This window comes from Drosophila grimshawi, unplaced genomic scaffold, assembly GCF_018153295.1.
Source record: "Drosophila grimshawi isolate 15287-2541.00 unplaced genomic scaffold, ASM1815329v1 contig_311, whole genome shotgun sequence".
In the NCBI taxonomy this organism is placed as follows: domain Eukaryota; kingdom Metazoa; phylum Arthropoda; class Insecta; order Diptera; family Drosophilidae; genus Drosophila; species Drosophila grimshawi.
Genome location: NW_025063098.1, coordinates 6,501,776 through 6,523,982, shown reverse-complemented (window position 1 = coordinate 6,523,982; position 22,207 = coordinate 6,501,776). Strand labels below are relative to the sequence as shown.

Genomic DNA, 22,207 nt, shown 5'->3' with positions numbered 1-22,207 from the left:
AATTCTGAATTATATATTACTTCATAAAATGTTTAATCATTGTTAGTTTTTACACCTTATTAAAAGCTACAAATTAATATTTAAACAAAAATCCCACTCAAGTTTGGCCCCAGTGAAGTTACAAAATAAAACTACGCAGATTTACGCTATAATACTTTTTTTTATTGGGATTTTAAAAATAGGTTTTTATATTTTTTTTGTTTGGTTTTTTATGTATCTTTATATCACACGTAACGTAAATAAGATCTTTTTAATGCTGTCTTAAGTATCTATAGCTAACCAAAAAAAAGTAATTATTTCTACATCCGAAAACAGAAGTAAATTAAAGTAAATTTAGTTTGTGTATTTTGAGCATTTGCGTTAAGTGCAAACAGACCAAAATTAGTTAATTCTTAAAGTTAAACAAACAAAAAATTTATATTGCAGCGCAGTTGATTAATACTAGTTATACAAATGCAGATATATTTGTATAAATATATATGCATATGTATACTGTAAGAGTTACATTAAATATTAGTCTATATATATATAGAAATATATATCAATTAATTAGCATTCGTTTTTCTTTACTTATTTACAACTGCAAATTACAAATTATTAATTAGTATGCGAGTCAAAAGGAGGTAAAGTCGCTATTTTTGTAACATAGACAGAAAACATACAACGAGTTAACAATTACTCAATGAAACACATTTAGGCCGAAAGAATAGAACTTAAAGCGAGAGTGGATCGTAGGCAGGTGGTGCACTAAATTAATTACAATTAAAGTCTTTGATAGAATTTCAATAAATCGATGTGTGTGGGGTAGGTACATAAATATTCGGTTGACATTCTAAAAACAAATTGAGTCTTGTAGTTGTTACATTTGCTTTGCTTTGCTTTTGCTGGAAATTTGCTTTTGTTATGTATATAAATTGCAATTCACAGTTAGTGTGTGTGTATGTTGTGTGTGTAAAAAGTCATTTGTTTGCTGCACGTCTTACACGAAAGTCTCACTAGTTTTAAGCACGGCGCGTCTTCGTAATTGGCTCAAGTTAGCAAAAATGTTCTTGCTTAAGCTTTACTCCATTTTAACATTTTTTTTCTTACTTTTTGCTGCTTTGTTTTGATGATTTTTAGCTTTCGTTTTTTATATATAAACTTTTCTTTTGATTTTAGTATTTTTTTTTTCTTTCTGTTTATGGTATTCGTTTGCATTTCGATTGATCTACACGTAGTATGTCAGTGTGTGTGTGTGTGTGTCTGTGCGCGAAATTATCCTCAATTTTGTGTTTTTTGATTTTTTTTTTGCCTAAAAGAGTTTTTTGCGGCCCCTTTCGTTTAGTTTTTTGTGTTTTCTGTTTTGGTAAGACATGGGAGTTGAGTATCATAAATGATATTGAAACGTATATGGAGCTATTGTTGCCTGGGAATCGCTGGAATTTCGAATTGAACATGATGTTGTGCTCCAGACACGTATCGAAAACGACATTGCGTGAGGTTCTATTGTTCAGACTATTGGGAGCCGGGCTTATGAGGCAATGTATTCGATTTGATGGCAGAGTGGCACGAATTCGTCAGCCATGGGATTTAATACAGATTTCTCCACATTGCATTGGCTTTTTGGTAACGCAGATAGCGCTGTGTTTTGTTCCTCCGTTCTAAAACAGAAATAAAAGATATGAAAATGAGTTGATCTTCAATTGAGTTGGTTTTTTCTTTTTTTTTAACTAACTTGGCCTTCTCCCATTCATTTATTTGCTCCTCGAGTTCATCCTCGATCATTGCCTCAAAGCACTCTTGCATGATTTCTTCCTCCTCTAAGCGTTGTAGTTCCTGCAAAACCAGATTAAGTATTTATTTAATTAATTTTTTTGTTATATTGTATTAATATTGTTGATGGACTAACGTTCTTGTCAAACTCCTCCTCATTCTCCATCCACATATATTCTGAGAAATCCGGCTCATCGTCAAAATCGGACAAAGATTCGTCGTCGTCCACCACGTAAACAATTTGATCCGTCCAGTCAACAGATGGTACTTTTAACAACATGATCGTGCTGCAAAATAATTCATCATATGCAAATTAACAGTGTATAAATAATATCTATGTATGTAGATCGAGTATATATATATATATGTAGATCGAGTATTCCTATTTGTGTGTAAGCTTGTTTGCTTTGTGCCGGCATTAAGTTGTTAGTTGCGTCGTTCTTCTTGAAACCGGTTTGCATTTAGATAAACAAAACAAATACGCAAAAATATAAATGAATTTATAAATACAATATATGTATATTTATAAATTTACAATATATATGTTTGTATGCACGTACGTTCATTTAAATTGGCAACAATAAACGTGAAATTTTCTCTTTTCGTTTTGCACAAGCTTTTTTTTATTTTTTGTTTATGTACCAAGTCTATTTTTTGCCGCCGCCGCACACAAAAATATTTTGAAATCAGAATATGACGAAGCTCAAAGTACATGAGAAAAAGAGACAAACAGACGCACACAAATACGTGCACATATATACAATTGTTTATAAACAAGAAGTCTAGATACAACGTATATATATATATATATATACACATAAATATTTGATAAGCACAGTAAGTATCGGTGAATTGTTAAAGCGGCGACTATTTGTCATTAATTTATACATTTGCCGTTATCACCTGTTTCTGACGAGTGCAAACAAATAAGCTTGAAACAAATTCGATGTCGAATTTATGCAAAACGCAATAAGACAATAAATATACATGTGTATATGTATATTCGGATTGGACATTGTGTTTGGTTCATGGGCGTAGTTGAATTTTATGAAGCGCCAAATCCATTTGTGCGATTGACTACATATGTATGTATGTTGGTGTGAACGTGCTGCCCCACACATAATTACACACACACACACACACTCATTTCATTTTAAAAGTGTTGCCATATTGCGAAAATTGAAATGTATTTGCTCTATGTGAACTTAACTCAAAAGTTTCTACATATGCTTATATATACATATATATTAAGTGATCGCTGTATACGTAAATTCGTTATATACAAAATAAATGGGCATACATATTCATATGATTGAATGAACCTCCCTCAACTCAGCAACAATACTTGGCGCACTCAAGGTAACAAATGTTTCGACAAAAACGCTTACAAAAAAAAAAACATGCCACATAAGAATTAATTTTCATGTTTTTGTAATTGCGTCGTCGTTAACTAAAATCGGGCTATAGGCAAATCGCACGTACAACAAAATCCGCTGAGTGGATTAGTAAAAAAAATGTCTACGTTTGCGCTTATTGATTTGTCAAGAATATAGCTTGCGGAAATCAGAGAAAAATACCCACAATAACAAACAGGAAGTACTTCACTTGCTAATTTTAGCTTCCGCCTTTCTTTGGCTCCGCACAGGCGAATAATATTAATGATTTAGTTAACACTAAAGTAGCAGCAACAATTATTTTTGTTCGCTGCTGTCGCTTTTTGGTTGTTGTTGTTGCTCTGGTTTTAGTAGTTGTACTCACATTGCAATTTGCTTGAAGAGCTGCCAAAAGTGAAGTCTGTGATGTGCGACTTTGCTGATCTTCCACTGAGAATTTTGTGTTGCAAAAGTTAAAGGGAGATTACACTAACAATTTATTGTTGCATTCAAATAGACAATACGCGAATTACTCTATTGCGAAACCAATTCAAATGCTGTGTGCGTCAACGCGTTCATGAACGTCAAGCAAACGAATCGAAAATGATTTATAAAACAAAAACTGACAGCCGATACATTTTGTACAGCTGTTTTGCATCAATCAAATCGATACAAACGTTCAACGATACTTTAAACTATCGATATATTTGGAATATATCGATGCCAGAACAATATTGTATACTAAATAATCGATGACTTAGATTGTAAGAAAAGGCGCAAAATGCTTAGTATCGAATTTAAACGGTTCGCATTAAAAAAATTTTTGTAGAGGCGGACAAAGACCAGAAAATAGAGGAAATGTGGCGAAAATAGATGTTAATCTAATATAATAATTTAATCTTAACTAATTCTTTAAGTCCCCATTTTAGTTATTATTAATAGAGGCATGATATATTATATTTATATTTCAAAATAATTCGCAATTAATATTATTAGTATTACTCATAAATTAAAGTGGTGAATTCTGATTGAATACACATACAACACATTCTTACAAATGACTTTATTTTTCGAATCTTATCCTTAAGGAACAAACCTTTTAATATTTAACAATTATTGATTTTTGTGATTGTGTTGCATAGGGCTTTTAACACATTTTTAATGTTAAGTTATTAATAGCAAAGTATATCAGGCCCAAAAACAATAAACCATAACAGTGTGAATAAGAAATAACATTTGCCAAATAATTTAAAATGTACACTTAAATAATACATATGCAAACATACACAAAAGTTTGGACGCACTTGGCACACATATACACTTGATTATCGATTAGATTTAGGAACTATTCTGCTTTCAATACTAATTTGTGGTTTCTTGAGTCGAATTAGTAAGATTAGACTTTTGGCTTCGGGGATCCCATGTCTGCAGTGTCGTACTACTAAAAAGTCCAAAAACAATTATGGCAAGAGCATTAAAAAGCATCAGTGTAAGTAAAACAGCATTCCATTCCGATTTAATACCCTATAAAATAATTTTAAAAAGTTAACTGAGGAGTTTGCATGGAAAATAGCATAAGTTCTTACGGTATGCACCAAAATGGCGATAAGATGTGGTGCCAGAAATCCAGACAAGTGTCCCAGACTGTTGGCCAGGCCTGAAATCATACCGGCAAATGAAGGAGCAAAATACAATAAAGTGGGCCAATAGCCCCCACTAAAGCCCATATCCATTGTAGCTCCCACGAGCACAAAAATAAGTAAAACGAGTGCTTTTTGCTGACAGCTCGCAACGATGATGACTCCAATTAAAACTATTGTTGCACTGGTGCCTATAAAAAACAGCACGATTTTAGCTGGAGGTTAAAACTGATTTATCTGCCTCAAAAAATACTTACAGACGGCATACAAAAGACGACGCAGGCGACCGAGATTTAAGAACAAACGTCTTTCTATATAGGAGCAACTGAAAATACAAATCAATTTGGAGAGCATGCTGCCGATAAATGGAGCCGACGAGAGAAATCCAATCTGTAAGCAAATTTAATTTTGTTTTGGTGAAATGGTAAGCTTGATCCTAAGATTTATCTGAGCTGTACAGCAGTGAAGCGGAGCATTAAAAACATTAAACGTATATGCATATTAAAAGCTCATTATATGCATAACATCAAAAACATAAAAATCTTAGTCTTAATCACTGCAGAAAAGATTGAACAATATATAATCTTTTTTTTTTATAGAAAATAAATAATTTTAGAAAAGTAAATAAATATATATATTTATTGGATAAGAAAAAAAGGAAGAAATACAAATACAAAATGATTATATTTTTGTTTAAAAGGCACTTCCACTTTTAAGAATTAATATCTAATGTAACACAAATATGACCTATGGCAATCTAGGTAATAGTTACTTCAGTTGTATGCAACTTACCTCTTTCATATTGAACTGCATGGCCTCTTGCATAAAACGTGGCATTATCAGTGAAAACACTAGGAATCCACAATTGTGAAAGACATGCGTCAGCATAAATGCATAAACAGGCACTGAGGTCAACAACGATCTCCAAGGTATGCTCAAATGCTGTAAGCAATCAATATGAATATATAGTAATGTTAATTATTGCCTTTATCATTCACCCACCTGTGGCGCTTGTGCAAAATCTTTGGGCTTTAAATAGTCACGCTCAGCATCAGTCAGACGTGGATGCTGTTCGAGGGTATTGTAAATGAGCCAATTACAACTAATGCCATATAAGAGTGCCACATTGCCCAGCACATAGAACGGAACTCGCCAGCCGAAATCGCTCAAGTAACTCGCCAGCGGATATATGCCGATTGAGCCGACGATCAGGCCACTGTATGCAAAGGATAACATCGAGGTGCGCTCCGTGGGATGCGCCCAGACCAAGAACAGCTGGTACAAAGGTGGTGAGCCGCAACCCTAGCAAATGAACCCAATTTACCAGGAACGGTTAATTCAGTTGTCACTGAATAAGCACAACTTAACAACTGATATCCTTACCGCAAAGATGCCAGAAAAGACCATAACAATGACGGCGGCAACATAACTATATTCGGCCATAACCGGTAGCGCAATATAGGACAAGGCTTGCATCGTCATCGAATTGATGAAGAGCACCTTGCCACCAAATCGATCCGTCAAATGTCCTGCCAATGGCAGCGCAATAACGTAGCCATAGTATAAAACGCCTGGAAACGTTAGCTCCTGGTTACGGGTCCATGGCAAATCACCTGTCTACTATAAAATAATTAATCCAATTCCCGAAATGATTGCAATAACAACAAACACTTGCCTCAACCAATTCCAAGCTGGCATTGTGCCACACGCCGCTGCCACAAACCTGCGAGTCAGTCAAATTATTAGCCTGATTCGACGCCAACGCTGAGTGCTGCAACAGGACATCTTCTGGGCGCGCTTTGACCATACGCAAAATGACCAGGCCCAGCATATTTCGCATGCCCATTTGCAGCATGTTGGTGAGAAAGGCACATAAAGTGTAGGTGAGACGCACGGAGCCCCACAGGGGACTATGCTTGTCGGCGCCAGGATGTTGCCCACCCAAATGGGGCACATTCCACGATCTGATCACCATATTAAAGATCTTAATACTGACACGGTAAAAAAAAACAAATGCAATTATATTGGTCGAAGCGATGAACGTTGCGCTTTCGACTCATTGAACTAACTGAGTTGTAAAATGTGAAACAATTTGCAATATTGTCACGATTTACTTGGCGCGTTTATCAAGCGCTTAAGCGTTTATCTTTGCAAATATGTAACGGTATAACAAGAAAGAAAACAACAGAAGGCATCCCCAGATAAGCGAGATGAGATCAAATACCCGAAAATCAAAGCCTAACGATATCAGCTGATAACTGCTGTCTCCCGTTATCTCTCCCCTTCTCTCTCTCTCTCTCTGCCTTTGTCTCTCTGTTTCTTTACTTTTCCAATTCTGTTCTGCACTTGTTCGCTCAACTTCAGATTTATTGACACAGCTAACGTTTGGCTTGGTCAATAAAATGTAAAATGCTTTGTGTAATAATGTAATAATGTTTATTTTTTATAATCTTAAATAATTTACACTGTGCAATAAATTGTAATATAAATATGTTTAAAATGTAATTAATTTATTTGTCAAATTAATATTAGCATAATTAATTTAAATAAACGTATGTATTTAAAAATAAATATAAAACATAGTGCCCTGCATAAGAAAAAATACTAAACAAGTAAGAGCGCTGTAGTCGAGTGAGCTAGCTACGATATACCCTGTTAAATATATTCTAGTTTTAATGGAAAATTTCCCTACAACACATACACGCAGTTGTAGGTAACGGGGCTTTGCTGCATACACAGAAAAATATATTGATCCTCGTCGATTATTATGCCATCTCTTTCTTACACATGCGTTTGCATATTTATGCATACAGAAAATGCTTGCGGCTGCTGTTAGAAATGAGATCAATATGAGAATATATTATCGACTATAACTTGGGTCTTTCTTATTCGATCTTGATGAAATTTGGTTAGTTCATCAATAATATGCATATGCATAATATGCATTAAATGGAAGATTCTGCTTTTAAAATTGTAGCATTTATTGTTATCGGAAATTTAAAGGTATCGATATACGAAAATCGGAGACAGTTATCGATTAAATACAGCAAACTTGATCTGCGCCGGGTATACAAGAACCTATATTCTAAATTTGAAGTCTCTAGCTCTAAAAGTCTCTCTGATCTGCGTGTTCATACAGACAGACGGACGGACGGACAGACGAGCATGGCTATATCGACTCGGCTGTTGACTCTTATCAAGAATATACATACATGTATACTTTTACACAAAACCATTATACCCTTTTTACACATACATTTTGTTGTTACCTCGTATTATTAGTTATAAAATGATGTGAAGTAAGTATTCATAAACCTTAAAGTTAAAAGTTTGGCTTATTGCTTGCTACTGTAATTTTTGAATGAACCGACAATAATTTAATAATTTAACGACATACTTTCGGACTTTTTTGCCAAATGTTTTTTTGTTTGTTGTAAATTAATGATGGTCTATTAAAGAGTCATAACTTTTAAAAGCAAGGAATGGAATTTATAGTAACTTGGAGCCTACTAAATAAATAGTAAATAATAATGTTGGCAGTAGCAGCAAAGAACTTTTAATCTTAATGAATTGTTTATATATTTGAATTTGGCGCCCTGAGAGGCATAATATGAATAGTTTATTGTTAGTTGAAATTACATATGCACTTTTAAGAGCAGTTTGATCTGCAGCAGCCAGCTTTAGCAGCGCTCTCTCTCTCTCTCCCTCTCTCTGTCTCTTGATAATGGGCTAATGAGTCGTTTCGCATAACTCTAGCTGATCGATCGATCTTATTATTTAGTATTGTTGTGAGGAGCTGTTAGCAGTGGCTACAAACCCTCTTATAAATCGATCGAGTAAATTTAAATCGTTTTTTCTTGATATGTTGTCTAAAATAAATGTTTTTCTTGTTATGGCCTGAACCTGTGTAAAAAGTGAACAATTCCAGTCTCAGAAACTATAAGTGCTAAAGACTTCATAATTGAGATATATGTTCTCATATACTACCTTAAACATGATGGTTGCCATACGATGTTTTGGGACAAATAATATCAATTCTGTTATTTGGGTCCTCAAAACAATTTTTAAATGTATGTTTAGATTCCGATGTCGACTCTGAATTTCAATCGATAAGCAAGTGTTAATGATATCGATTTCGATTTAGTCGAGTTGAACACTTTTCAATATTGATTTTGTTTAGTTTTCAGGTAAGTTTTGAGTTTGTTAGATTTCAATAAATTTGTTTGCACTACAGTTTTCTCAACTTTTTTGCTTCATTATTCTAATATTTTGTTCCCTCTCCCAAAATACTTCCAAGTATTATGCAAATTACGTACTATTTTTTTATGCAACGTGCTTGGAGTCCGGCACGTGCCGGTGGCATTTTGCCAATCGTAATTAGTCATGGTCGAGCTTAATTACGTGTCAGCTAGAGAGGGGGAGGGTGTGGAGGGTTCTGCCAAATATGGTGCGACAAACTTCACACGCCAAACACTAAGCATTTAGCATTTCAACCAAGCCTCCTTAATATTTATTATTTATACACTTGTAGAGACTATTATAGTTTTGTGGTGCAGTTTGTAACGCATTAAAGACATCTAAGAGCTCATAACGTATATATATTCTTGAGAAGCATCATTATCTGTCCATCTGTATGCGAATTAGTTTCTCAGTTTCAAAAATAACTGGATGAAACTTGGAATATATCCGTCTTTTGGATCGGATCACTATATCATATAACAATTAGGTCTAAATTGTGGGATCGAGTTGAGCCACTGCTAGGTCATGTAATCTTCGACGTGTCAAAGATAGTTTCGTAGTTTTTCATTTAGCTTAAATTTTGCACCACAATTTGATGCCAATTAGATTTCATGGAAAATGCGAAAAACAACTTTTCAGCGCAAGGGTGAAAAACGATTCTCGCATTTCAGTTTGTGTAGGGCAATATCCAGGTTTGGGTTCGCGACCTGGCCCACTGCTGCTTGCAGTGCAATTGGCATTTAGCTGCTGTTGACCACACACAAATATACTACTTTTGGCATGCACGTAGCCTGGAATTTAGTAAAGGGGGCCCACAAATTGAGACCTAAGCAACACTTAAGTACAGAATGGAAGACAAACTTAATCTGTTGAGTTATGCCCATGTTTAATCCTTAGAGTCCTAAGGGAAACTTCTCCCCTTTTAGGCTACGCCCATGGACATCTAGTTATATTTATATCGGTTGAGCTGCAGCACGTACACGACATGGATGTTGGACATTGGAATCTATTTTTGTTATGGTCGATGTTGGTACAGGTATTGTCGTCGTTTCTTTTTGCTCTCTTTTTTTTTTGTTCTCATTGTTGTTGTCGTTACGCTATATTTCGATTAAAACTTTGAATTTTTTATAATGTGGGCAACGGCTGTGCACTCATTTCCAATGCATATGCGACGCCCAATAGGCGACAAATGGGTGGTTCCACAAGGTGCTAAACTCCATACAGCCACACATATATGTGGTCTATATACTCGTGACTGACTTTTTGATTGATTTTTGGTTTATACAACGCATATGTCGCTCTGTTATGGTCTATTGTCGCTGTTGTTGTTGCTGTTGTTGCTTTGTGGTTGCCACTGAAAAGCGCATATGCTATCATTGGCTCTCCTGGGTGCTGCACTGTTTGCATTTGCATAGTCATTGGCCAACATGGCTCGCGTGTGCTGCCCAGCTTTAAACACGTTGTCCCTTATTTCTTTTTTTTTTTGTGGGCCTAAAAATAGCTTAACACTCGCATGAAAATGCCAAATGAATGTCGTATGTATATGGCTTATAATAATATTTGAGCTGAAAATAGTATGAAAAATTTAACACATCACATAAAAACTGGGGAGCCAGGTAAACAACCAAACGAAATGTTAAAAGTGATGGCCGCCCAGAGACTTGGCTGAAAGTATATATGCCATATATGTTGTTATTTTCTCTTTGGCCTTGGATTGGGCTCTTGACTGCATCTGGCATACTTAGCCACGTGCTCTGGCTATTTTCGTGAATAAATTCTCTTCTAAAACTCAAACTCAAATGACAAGGTTACAACTAAATTTAGTTCAATTTTATCGTATATTATTTGGTAATATCTTTTTTATAATTTAAACATATTTTTCGTTGGCTTCAGGTCAAGTGCTTTTTTTACTTTTATTATACACTCCTACATATTTCAGGACTCGCCTTCAGGGAAAGCTTCAAACTCCAATAGAAATAAATCAGAGCAACTTAAAATAATAAAAAAAAAACACAGTACTTTGAGCCAGCGAAAAACATTTTCAAATTAAGTTGTATCTTTGACAATGTTAAGATGTGTGAAAATAAATGTTGTATGTTAAATATATCGAAGTTAGAACAGTTTACTTAATTATATTCTATGTTTTATATAATCATTTTGCAACGTGTCATTCTTTACTATATTTGATAGAAAATACTCTTTGCTCATTTGTCTAAAACGTTGTGCTTCGCTTACTGAATAATGCAAAGCTGGAATAATATCTCAATTCTACTTCTAACTATTGTAGTGTGTTGAGCTATCAAATAGGAACACACTAGCAAAACAGTACACACACACACACAAACACACACACACACACACAGGCACAATGGAAACTTTTACTCAACCGGCCAACAAAATTAGTTAGTCATGGCAGTTGGCAGTTAGTTAGTATTAGTGTGTGATAATGTGGCCAACACAGACAAAATTCCAATTCTATTCTATCTGTCTCACGCCCCTCGCTGGCCGTGTTTGGGTAGCCCCTTTTTGAGCATTTTTTGTGTCGACCAATTTCAACCATTATTTTATTTCGATTTGTTGCACAGGACTAACCCATATACAGTATGCAGGTTGTCGCTTCAGTAACCACTTGACCTAAATAAGCTCAAATTTCTTCGTACTTAGACATTTTAATAGGTGTCCGCTTAATGAGCGCAGAGAGCGCAACATTAACAGATTTTCCAATAGCTTCTGCTCTGTCGTTCAATTAACAATACTAATTAAAATTCAAGCATAATTCTAGATTGACAATATTACTAATTAAGTTTTGTCAAACATAATTTGAATACTGCGTGCCTAGTTGCAAACATTTGATATCAATTACGTATTTGTGATTTTCAAATTACAGCCTGCAAGTGTAATTGTATGAGCTATGTAATAGTTCAGCACGCACACACACTTACATACATCAATGGCACGAAATATACGATATACAAACTCACACATACACACATACTAAATTGTTGCTTTTTCCCACAAAAAAAAAACAAAAAACATTCAATCGCAGCCGAAGAATAAACTTAGAGCGCTATTCGTGTGCCAGTTTTCTTATACTCTCTCTCTCTCTCTAGGACTCTCTTTTTCTTTTTCTCTATCTCTCTCTCTCAGTCTCTCTGTCTCTCTCTGTCTATCTGTGTGCTCAGGTGTGCCGCATGCAATTGAAGCCAAATGGGCGAATGTTCAAAACAGTCACGCGGACGAGCTTACGACGAAAGGATCAAACGAATTTGACGCGCGGTTCGCTCAAGAATTAAAACTTAACGGCATGCGCGCAAAAGTATGCAATGCTTTCTTTTAATGGCAATTAATATTTCATACTCAACATGTACGAAATGTGTCTCGTAGTGGAAATGTGTGTGTTTAAAGTTTTCAAAGTTGTATACCAATCAAATGCCATCTAACAAGAGCAATTCACATATTTAACCTTAAAGAACGACATATATATTATAAAAAGAAAAAGTCTCAGTGCTGTCATCCGACCGCGAAGTTTTGTGTTGATAATTACAAGTTTTTTTTTTTGGAAAATTTAATGAATATTGATTGAATAAAAATATATGTCGTAAGTGGAATTCAAATGTGTGTTACAATAAAAGGAAAGAAGGGTCGTGGAGGTCATTATACGCGCTTGTCCGCCGCATTCCAATTCATTATACCCACAAACAAGAAGCAAAAACAAAAAAAAAAAAAAAAAAAAAACCAAAAATAATATAACTGTCCTACATATGAAATGTGTGTGTGTGTTTGTAGGCATGACGCTCATACATGTGACAAACAAATACACACACACGCACACACACACACTATAACTCATTATAGTTCACACTTACATACACACTTTAATAAACGGCTATTTAGTACAACAAAATCATAACTATGTTTATAATGCTCGTCATATATTCGTATTATTTAGCCAAATGTGTATTGAATTGAAGTTTGCTCAACAACTCTGATAAAAGAACTTTTTTCAAAGGATCATAATTGAATTTGTTTAAATCGAAATAATTTGAGGACATATTTGTTAATCAAAATAAAATGCTTAACAAATACAGCTAAATATCTCTTATATACATGAATAAAAAATATATTTCTATTTAAATAATAAATATATTTCTAGGAATTAATAGTGCATTTTCATTTTTGAAACATTTATCTTGCATCAAAAATTTTAGTTATACATAATAACGTAGATGTATGTGTGTGGGCACCTAATATAAACTAGGCTTTATTTACTTAACTGGCAGGACTCTCCTTGATTGCACCTGTCGCTGGTATTTGACTTTCATTGCGTGCGTGGCTGAGCATTTTAACAGCCACAAAATGTCATTTTACAAAAGAAACAAAAGACAAAAAAAAAGAAAAAAGAAAAAAAACAAAACAAAATAATATAAAAAATTGGTCTAACACAGTTTGAGGCTTAGTGAATGAAACAACAAGGAAGCCAACAGACAAACACAAACATTCCGCAGAAATTGGGTGCGGCCCAATAAACCTTTTCATTTTCTCCAGACTTAACTTGGCTTTAGTTAACTAATGCCGAGGCGTGTTTCTAATACTAATAATTCTTTTACACCTATGTTCATATATAAAATATAGTACAAAACAAATGTTGCTGTGAGTCCCGATTGAGAAATATAAACATGCAACCGGAGTGCATTACAAATTTATAAGACCCTCTTCAAGCGTATGTTGAATATGCTGTCAATGATCAGTTAATCAATTAGCAAAGCACCTATGACTTCAGTTCGTGACACACACAGATACACACACACTCAGACCCACACCCACACACACACACCCACACTTAGCTCGTGAAATATGTTTTGTGCTATATTTGGGTGCTCCATTTTGCTGATATGTGCATAATACGACATAGTATTATAAATACATAATAAATAGTAGTTAACAATGGTAGTCTATGCAACAATTGTATTATCAAGGGCGCTTATGTTATTATTATATATATATATATATATATATATATATACATCAACATATCTAACATTTGCATTGTATACAAGAATAGCTGCTCAACCTTTTGGTGGAATTATCGATTTAGGGTTTTCCTAATACGTCATCATCATATGGCTATCAGAAATTAGAAAACATTTATATATAATCAGATAGACTAGCACAAGTTATGATTTTGGTATATATTTAAAGCATATGTTGTTCTTTCTTTTTTTAAGAATGAAGAATAATAAGTAACTTTAATGGAGCTAAAGAATGAGTAAATGTCAACCTATCAAAAGACTTTATAAATGTAAATGTTTAATAATAATCAGTTTTATTATACAGTTTTCGATATTCATGTTTTCTTTTTTTTACAAAGTAAGATAATGTATGAAGACAATAAGATAAGCTACTGTTTTGGCTAATTAATGAGATTGTAAAGTTAATGAAAAGCATTTTCAAGAGACGTGGGAAGCTTATTCATAAAAGTGGTTGGAAAAATACTTAAGACACGATGACGAATAAATTAACTCATCGAAAAAATTCATTAATCTTTTAGCTGCAGCTCTAGCATTAATTGGAATAAGTAAAATTATAAAATGTTAATAGTACTCAATAAACGATTGAACAGGTGTCCACAGCCAGGTGTTAGATACTGATAAGTGAGGTTCTTGTCGCAATGTGGCTGATTAAGACAAAGACAGGCTGCCAGAGATTAGCAACTATTGTATATGTAATTTGTAGTTAAGGCAGGCCTTGGTAACAATTAAAGTTGGCTTCAATCCAAACTTGATGAATTTACTTAAATAATACACTGAAAATTTAGTCGATTATGTGTAAATGGGTAATAAAACACCTGTGAAATCCAAATCGGTGTACATTTTCGTACTTCCGATAAGATTGTCGCTATCTGGCAGTTCATCGAGTTACTACCGACAGCCACTTATTGGCCATATATTAGTAACGATTTGGCGTTGGCCCGGTGTGTGCTGTTTAAGTCTCAGTGTGTAAAAATAATGGGAAAACTGAATCTTTTTTTAATACTTGGTGTCCTGTGCGCCCTGCTAAATCCACAAGGTATAAACACGCACACACACACACAGATACACAACAACATGAACGCAGACACATAAATAAGCAATTTAGAAAACCCAAACTTCAATCATTCAAATCATTGTGGCCAATGTTTGGTAATTGAATTAAAGTTGTCGTTCAGTGCAGAAAAAAAAGAAAAGAGAGTGTGAGGTCCGCAAAAGGGCAGCCAAATTGGTGTTCAAATAATAAAAGAACAAAAAAAAAATAACAAAAGACAAAGAAAAAGAAAAACAATAACAGTGGCCAAGTCAGTCATAATATTAAACAACATAAGTAATTAATGCAAACGCAATCAAGGTCAAGTGCTTTGCCCTATTGACCCAAGTGCCTACCTTACGCAAAATGAAATTATAACGAAAAAAAAAAAACAAAACGACAACAACAAACCGCCTACTCGAAGGTCCTTGGAGTTACAGAAATTGTTTCGCAGGCCACGGAAAATGGAAATTAAAGTGCCAAAGTGACGAGCAAATTTCAGCGCTGTTATTTGAATTAAAACTGTTTTATATGCGCATTTTAATATACTTGTAAAAGGTATTTAAAGTTCGTCATGCAATATGTAGCGCACTGATGGATGTATTTTCGAGATACAAAAGTATATACTACATATATATTGTGTGTATGTCTGCTTATCTCAAATATTTCTCAGCTTATATTTTGACAAGATTTCTATTATTTATCTAGATCAACAATTATATTTTAAATTATACTGCTCTGGCGGCAGCAAGGGTATTAAATCTTCGGCAAGTCAAAAATATTTATTGCGACTGACGATTTTTTTGTTGAACAACCGGAAGTAGTTTGCGTATACGTAATACATTTTTCAGGTTCGCTTGCGTGCTAGAAACCGTAACAGCCGCAAAATATCGCAAACATTAAAGCTGAAAGTTGGATTTTTAATAAGTTAATTAACAGTTGAGCACTAAGTTGGCTCACATGCTAGCGAAGTAATTGGCTTAATTCGTTTTCTTAATTGATTACTAGCTGATAACGTAGTTCAAACGTGGTGCAGATTGTTGTTGTTTTTCTGTTTCTTGATGGACTTTATGAATGTCTAACAAATGATACCGATAAAAATTAAATATATAATATTTAAATAAAAATAGCAAATTAACTTTGAACTATTTTCTTAAATGTATGACATATTCTAGCTTATTTTACATTCAAATAATTGAGCAAACCTAAAATGGACAAGCAGTTTATTCTTATTGATAAACTAAAAATAAATACGAAGTAAACATACTAACCCAAATTAAATACAAATCAATAGCAAATCATATATAAATAAAACTAAAATAGAAATAGTTTATTTTTGTTGGTTACTGTAGGAAAGCGCCATTACAATTATATTTAAGTTTATGTTATTAAATTATTTAAAGTCACCATAGTTAGTTAAGTTTCGACGACGAGCATTGATTATCGATCGTCGATGAAAAACGAAACGTGAAAACGTGAAACTTGTTCAATAAACAATAATAATAATGCGTTACAGGAGAAGGCGGTGCATTTGCCGTATATTGGCCATGTGAAAGCGATGTCGACTGCACAGCTGATGGCTCCAGCTGTGACCCAGACACGAGTCTCTGTCAGTGCTCCAGTTTCGATTCGGTCTTCTCGGAGAACTTTAGCCAATGCTTGACAAACTCGCTGTTTGGTGACGCATGCCAAGAATCCGTTCAATGCAATCTTATGCCAACGGGAGCCAGTTGTAAAGCCGGGGTCTGCGATTGCGACGTTGGCCAAACCTATCTACGTGGCAAGTGTAGGCCAGTGAATGGACTCAACGAGCCCTGCGAAACGGTAGGCATATACATATTATAATAATAACATAAATAATATAATAATAATAAATAAACAAAATTAAGTTAGGGCTCACTGCTAAGGAAGGAAGTGAAACATTGTGCTACACATAAACTAGATGAGAGTCTTCCCTGATATATAGAAACTCACACAAAAATATTTTCTAATAATTTACGATAATTTATTTTAAGAATTTTAGAACACTTTAAATACACAAAAAAAAATTATATTTAAAGTTTGGATGTGATTTATTACATAAACCGAAAATTGTATTTCAAACTTGCAGTGTGGGTAGTATTTTCGAGATAAAAAACGGAACCTTGTCAAATCGGTTGAGTTTTAAAAAACGTTTGGTAATAGAAAAATTATACCGGCACCAAAAGAAATCATTTTGGTTGAGTTTTCGACAAACCGCAGGAAATTTTAAATTATTTAGTTATTATTTGTATACCCTGAACGTGCAGCTGTATATAACAGGTAGAAGGAAGCATCTCCGACCCCATAGGTATATGTATTCTTGGTCAGGTTCAACAGCCGAATTTGCAATGTAATTGGTACACAATATTTACTGACATATTGTTGATCAACTGGACAAATTCCAACAATATCGAATTCGAATATTGATCTCATTATCGAAACTTTTTACACAATTGCTTTACACTCCTCCATTTTATTGACAGGACTTTGACTGTTATTTTGGATACGATCGAGCATCCGTGCGCTGTCAGGAGAACGTCTGCGGCTGTGCAAATGGCTATTATAACAGATATGGAAACATATGCCGTCGCAAATCAATGGGTATGAGTGTTATTTAAACATTGCTAGAACACATAATCAACATTGTTTGCAATAGAAAGGGACGATGCATGCGTCGTGGATGCGGACTGTGATGCACTGGACGCTACTGCTGCCTGTGTGGATCTGAAATGTACTATTGTGGATGAGATCACCACTACAACAACCGACGATATTGAGACCACACCCGATGACAACAGTACGGAGACTACAACTGTAGATCAGGAAACAACCAAAGACGATCCCAACACAGAGACAACTGAACCGGAGACACCAACCACAACAATCCTACCAAGTTCCAGCTCCAAGCACGGAAGGAAGCTATTTGCCAAAGCCTTTGTCCATGCCACGCCCACACATAAAGATGTCGCCGCCCAGGCGACGCTCTCATTGACCAACGGTGACAGCGAGCTCCTCAAATCGATACCTCGTCGCTCCCGTGAAATAGCCGTGCAGACGAGCATCGAGAGCTACGAACTGAAAGATCTCGGCCGCAGTTTCCGTAATGTGGCAACAGCAACTACAACCACCTCGACAAGCAGTCGACGAACCTCAAATAACACTCAAAACTATCGTCCCCGTTTCCCTGCCATCTTTCGCTATGATAATGAGGATATTAAAACATATTCGACACTGGGATCGAGTCGCGATGACGATGATCTCGATGAGAAAAAGTGTAAGTATGCATTGTAATTATATACTTAACTTTAACTTTATAAACTTTGAGAAATTAGAAATGTCCCACAAAATGCTTAAAGCATTCTAGAAATCATATCCATAAAGTCATATATTTTTTATAGAATCGTCTTAGATCGAAATTTAATATAAATTGGAGAAACATGGAAAAATTGATCTGAAATTTTTAAATATTTTCTTATGGTTAGACTTACTCATATTTTAATTATTTATTTAAACTACTTTCTTATAGTTAAAAATGTAATCCTTTTTTTTGTTTTTAATTTTTTGCTTTAGTAAAGTTGACTGCACTTTTGATGTATTGCGATTATTTCAAAAATGGTTATAATATATATTTTTTATAATATAAAAAATACACTAGTGTTTTAATTTTGTTAACTTCATAACGAGCAATGTTGTAAACTACAATGTACAAATAATCTTTTCAATCTAATTTCTTTTTGAAAATACTAAATGCATTGCTTTGCGCAAATCGAACATTTTTCCCCTATCCGATTTTTTAAATAATTTCGATAATTGTATGTATTGGTAATTGAGTTGATTTACTCTTTTACTCTTAACTGAAAAATTAACTTCAATTCTCATATCTCCACCATCGTCCATTGATCATAATGATTTAATGGTTTTGTTGTATTTAATCTCAAATCGACTTTTACTTAACCTTCATTCCTTAATCAACGGTGAAACCATGCTGGGTCCAATATTTATATACCATTTGCGAAGATGACTTTACTATACTTACTTAAGCACTTCAGTGCAGAGTAGACCAAATAGAAATCATTTTCCATTACATCTTTAAATTCTCATAATCTATTTCGGACATCTTGAAGTTAAAAGTTCCATCTCACTTCCTATTAAATTATTTATTGAATTTATTCTTAATAAAAATATAATTTCTGACATAATATGTGATATTTTATTAATTATATTCACTATATTTTTAAGTGTAAGTTGTAGTATTTTATTATAATTGTTATACGAATTAAATATCATATTTAGATGGCAGCAGCTGCATGGACATGGGCAAACAGTGTCCCGGCTTGCCCCACTCAATATGCACAAACAAGATCTGTTTGTGTAAGCAGGGATATTATCCGCGGAACTCTAAATGCTTTGCAGGTAAGGAATATCTTGTACACTTAGCACACTTGTGGCGCTTATATTACAGTATTTTCTAATCATGGATAGAGCTCGGTGAGATAGCGGAGAGCAGTGACGAATGTGAATATGAGTTCGAGCAGTTGTCCAAGACTTGTATATGCCAAAAGAACTATTTTTACGAACGTGACCTGCGCAACTGTAGAAAACGTGAGTATCATCATCATTGATATGATTATATAAGTGCAATATCTAATATTATTTCAATCACTTTTGCAGCCATTCAGTATCATTTATCCTGCACATCGAACAGCCAATGTAGTCCCTTTGGAGCCTCCTATTGCCGCCCACAGATACCCAGACGCTGCACATGCGAGGAATACGCTCAGTACAATGAAATCAGTCAGCTTTGTGAATACAAAGATGGCCTAGGTGCCGAGTGTGAATCTAATGATGGCTGTCTAGTAGATCATTCCATTTGCTCAAATCGCTTCTGTGTGTGCCGCGACAACTATTTCGAGAACAACGAAGAGTGCGTGGCAGGTAAGTCGATCATAATTTGATCCACATTTATTTATTAATTTAATAGGAACTAATAGCAGTTATCAACTAAATTACAGTACAATAAGGGGGAGTAATCAAATAAGGAATTTAAAATGCAAGCAAACTTCAACAAATAATAAATATTAAATGGTGGTGTTAAAATGTGAAATGGTTCAACTTTTATTGGAAGGATTGGGGAAGCCCAGAAAAACCCCAAAAAATTAATCTAAAGTATTAAATTGTAAAATAGTAAAATTAAGAACAACAGATAAGAGAAAGATTAAAAAAAGAGTCATAAAAATAGAACATGATAAAGGCCAAAGCTAATAAAAAAAGCTAAACAAGGAAATTCTCCCAATTACGCTTGGCTAGTGAGTTCTATTCAAGTTAGAGACAACCATATCAAATTTAATCTAAATTTTAAATTAAATGCATTAGGAATTGGTGTCATTCGCCCCAATTAAGCTAGAATAAAAATGTTTCAAAAATATGATAAGATTGTGAATTTTATTAACGGAAGAGAGAGACATTTTAAATATTATCTAAACTTTCATTTATATGTATTAGGCATTGGTGCTGAATGCTCAGAGGATGAGGAATGCGCGGCTGAAAATACGGTGTGCCTGGAGCGAAGCAACAGCAATTCAGGCAGAGATTCGGAGCAGACGCGCTCTTGCCAGTGCCGCCGTGGCTATGTCCACTTCAAGGATGAGTGTCACAAGGAAGGTAGGTTAACTGAATGGCCAAATGTGATAAGCTATGCTAAATGCTCTACTCCATCAATAGCGGAGGAACTTGAGGATGAGTGCGTCGAGGATGAGCAATGTAAGCCGCTTTTGGCCACCTGCAATGCGGAGGGCAAATGCAGCTGCACAGACGAGCAACACGAGAAAAACGGAATCTGTGAAGTGAAGCGCAGTAAGATTTTACTATCCTATCTATCTATCTAATTGCTTTATATTTTCTAACAATTCATATAAATGAAATTAACCTGGCGATTGGTCATTGGTAATCAAGGCAGGGCCCAAACCATCAGAGCTATAAAGCTGCAAGTTTCGCAGCAGTTCAAAGATCCATGTAAAAATTCAATAGTGGCTGTTGATACATGGAAATTAACATCCCGCCAACCCCCACCCTTTGTGGAAAATTGGTCGCGAAGGCTGCTTACTTAAAAGCCTGTTTGCAACTTTTGTAAATATCGGAAAATTGCTGAAGAAGTGTTGCAAGAAAATTTACAATTATTGAGAAAACGTTTTAATATTCTTAAGAAATTCACATACAAATTTGATATACTCGTATATAACTTCTGGAATACTGCACAAAAAGTTAAGTCAATAATTGAATTTTTCTATATTTATTTATTTTTAGCTTTGGGCGAGCCGTGTACGAAGGCCACAGAGTGCTTTGTTGAAAAGGATCCTGAGAATGTGGAATGCCGCAACTCTGTCTGTCAGTGCAAATTTGGCTATCAGGCAAGCACCGAGCATAGACAATGCATACGCGTAATGCCCAATAAAAAAAGTAAGAATTATCTTTATACCGATATACAATTACTAAGACTATAAATATTTTCACTGCACTTACAGATTCTTCCGGTAGGCCCAGCGCTTTAAAAATCATCACGTTCGTTTTGATCGGCTCCGCTTTTCTGATCACGAGCGCGGCTATCAAGCAGGCGTATTATTAAATAGAACACTTCAACACAACACTAAAGCAAATGTTTATTATTTAACACTAACTAATTTTAATTGTAATTGTTAAGCGTTGTGAGAAACTCCCCGTGCATATGTTGATGCCATGCACCAAGGCCCAACTGAGCCCTGGCTAAGTATTGATTGCAGTTTTTAGATGCATGCAGTATTACCCATTGACGTGTGGCATGCATATAAGCTAAATTATATTTTAAGATAGTATTTAGAATATCAAGCAATAAACGATAATGCATAATCAGTGAGATATTTACTCGCTTCTATTAATAGCTTAAACTAAGATTAACGAAATGTTGCAAAACTGTTGGAACTGGTTTAATGAAAGATTTAAAAAGATGCGCTAATAAATTAAGAATCCGAACACACAAGTGTCTGAGAAAGAGAAGTTGTTTAAAACAATTTATTCGGCAAATTCATTAAATTCCCTTGCAGATATCCAACAAATCCTTTCGAATAGTGATTCGAATTCCATTCTTAT

At 34.6% G+C, this 22,207-nt stretch overlaps 3 protein-coding genes across 3 annotated transcripts; 1 reads left to right on the top strand and 2 right to left on the bottom strand.

The window, feature by feature from the left end:
- Nucleotides 1–1,263: 1,263 nt before the first annotated feature.
- LOC6563415 (polyadenylate-binding protein-interacting protein 2) lies at nucleotides 1,264–3,834 on the bottom strand. The gene is made up of 4 exons (XM_001990159.2): nucleotides 3,511–3,834; nucleotides 1,889–2,039; nucleotides 1,715–1,815; nucleotides 1,264–1,640 (listed from the first exon to the last, which is right to left on the bottom strand). Exons 2-4 carry the CDS (start codon nucleotides 2,030–2,032, stop codon nucleotides 1,511–1,513), a joined length of 375 nt encoding a protein of 124 aa, XP_001990195.1. The 5' UTR covers nucleotides 2,033–2,039; nucleotides 3,511–3,834; the 3' UTR covers nucleotides 1,264–1,510.
- Nucleotides 3,835–4,307: 473 nt separating this feature from the next.
- On the bottom strand, nucleotides 4,308–6,815 carry LOC6563416 (sialin). Its single transcript, XM_001990160.3, has 7 exons — nucleotides 6,441–6,815; nucleotides 6,149–6,382; nucleotides 5,768–6,067; nucleotides 5,558–5,707; nucleotides 5,023–5,155; nucleotides 4,712–4,956; nucleotides 4,308–4,649 (listed from the first exon to the last, which is right to left on the bottom strand). Exons 1-7 carry the CDS (start codon nucleotides 6,738–6,740, stop codon nucleotides 4,488–4,490), a joined length of 1,524 nt encoding a protein of 507 aa, XP_001990196.1. The 5' UTR covers nucleotides 6,741–6,815; the 3' UTR covers nucleotides 4,308–4,487.
- An 8,142-nt stretch (nucleotides 6,816–14,957) lies between these two features.
- Nucleotides 14,958–21,733, top strand: LOC6563417. The gene is made up of 11 exons (XM_001990161.2): nucleotides 14,958–15,070; nucleotides 16,581–16,888; nucleotides 17,569–17,686; nucleotides 17,742–18,359; nucleotides 19,379–19,498; nucleotides 19,568–19,687; nucleotides 19,757–20,020; nucleotides 20,588–20,746; nucleotides 20,807–20,938; nucleotides 21,389–21,541; nucleotides 21,607–21,733. The coding sequence occupies exons 1-11, from the start codon at nucleotides 15,010–15,012 to the stop codon at nucleotides 21,705–21,707; spliced, it is 2,154 nt and encodes a 717-aa protein (XP_001990197.1). The 5' UTR covers nucleotides 14,958–15,009; the 3' UTR covers nucleotides 21,708–21,733.
- Nucleotides 21,734–22,207: the final 474 nt, after the last annotated feature.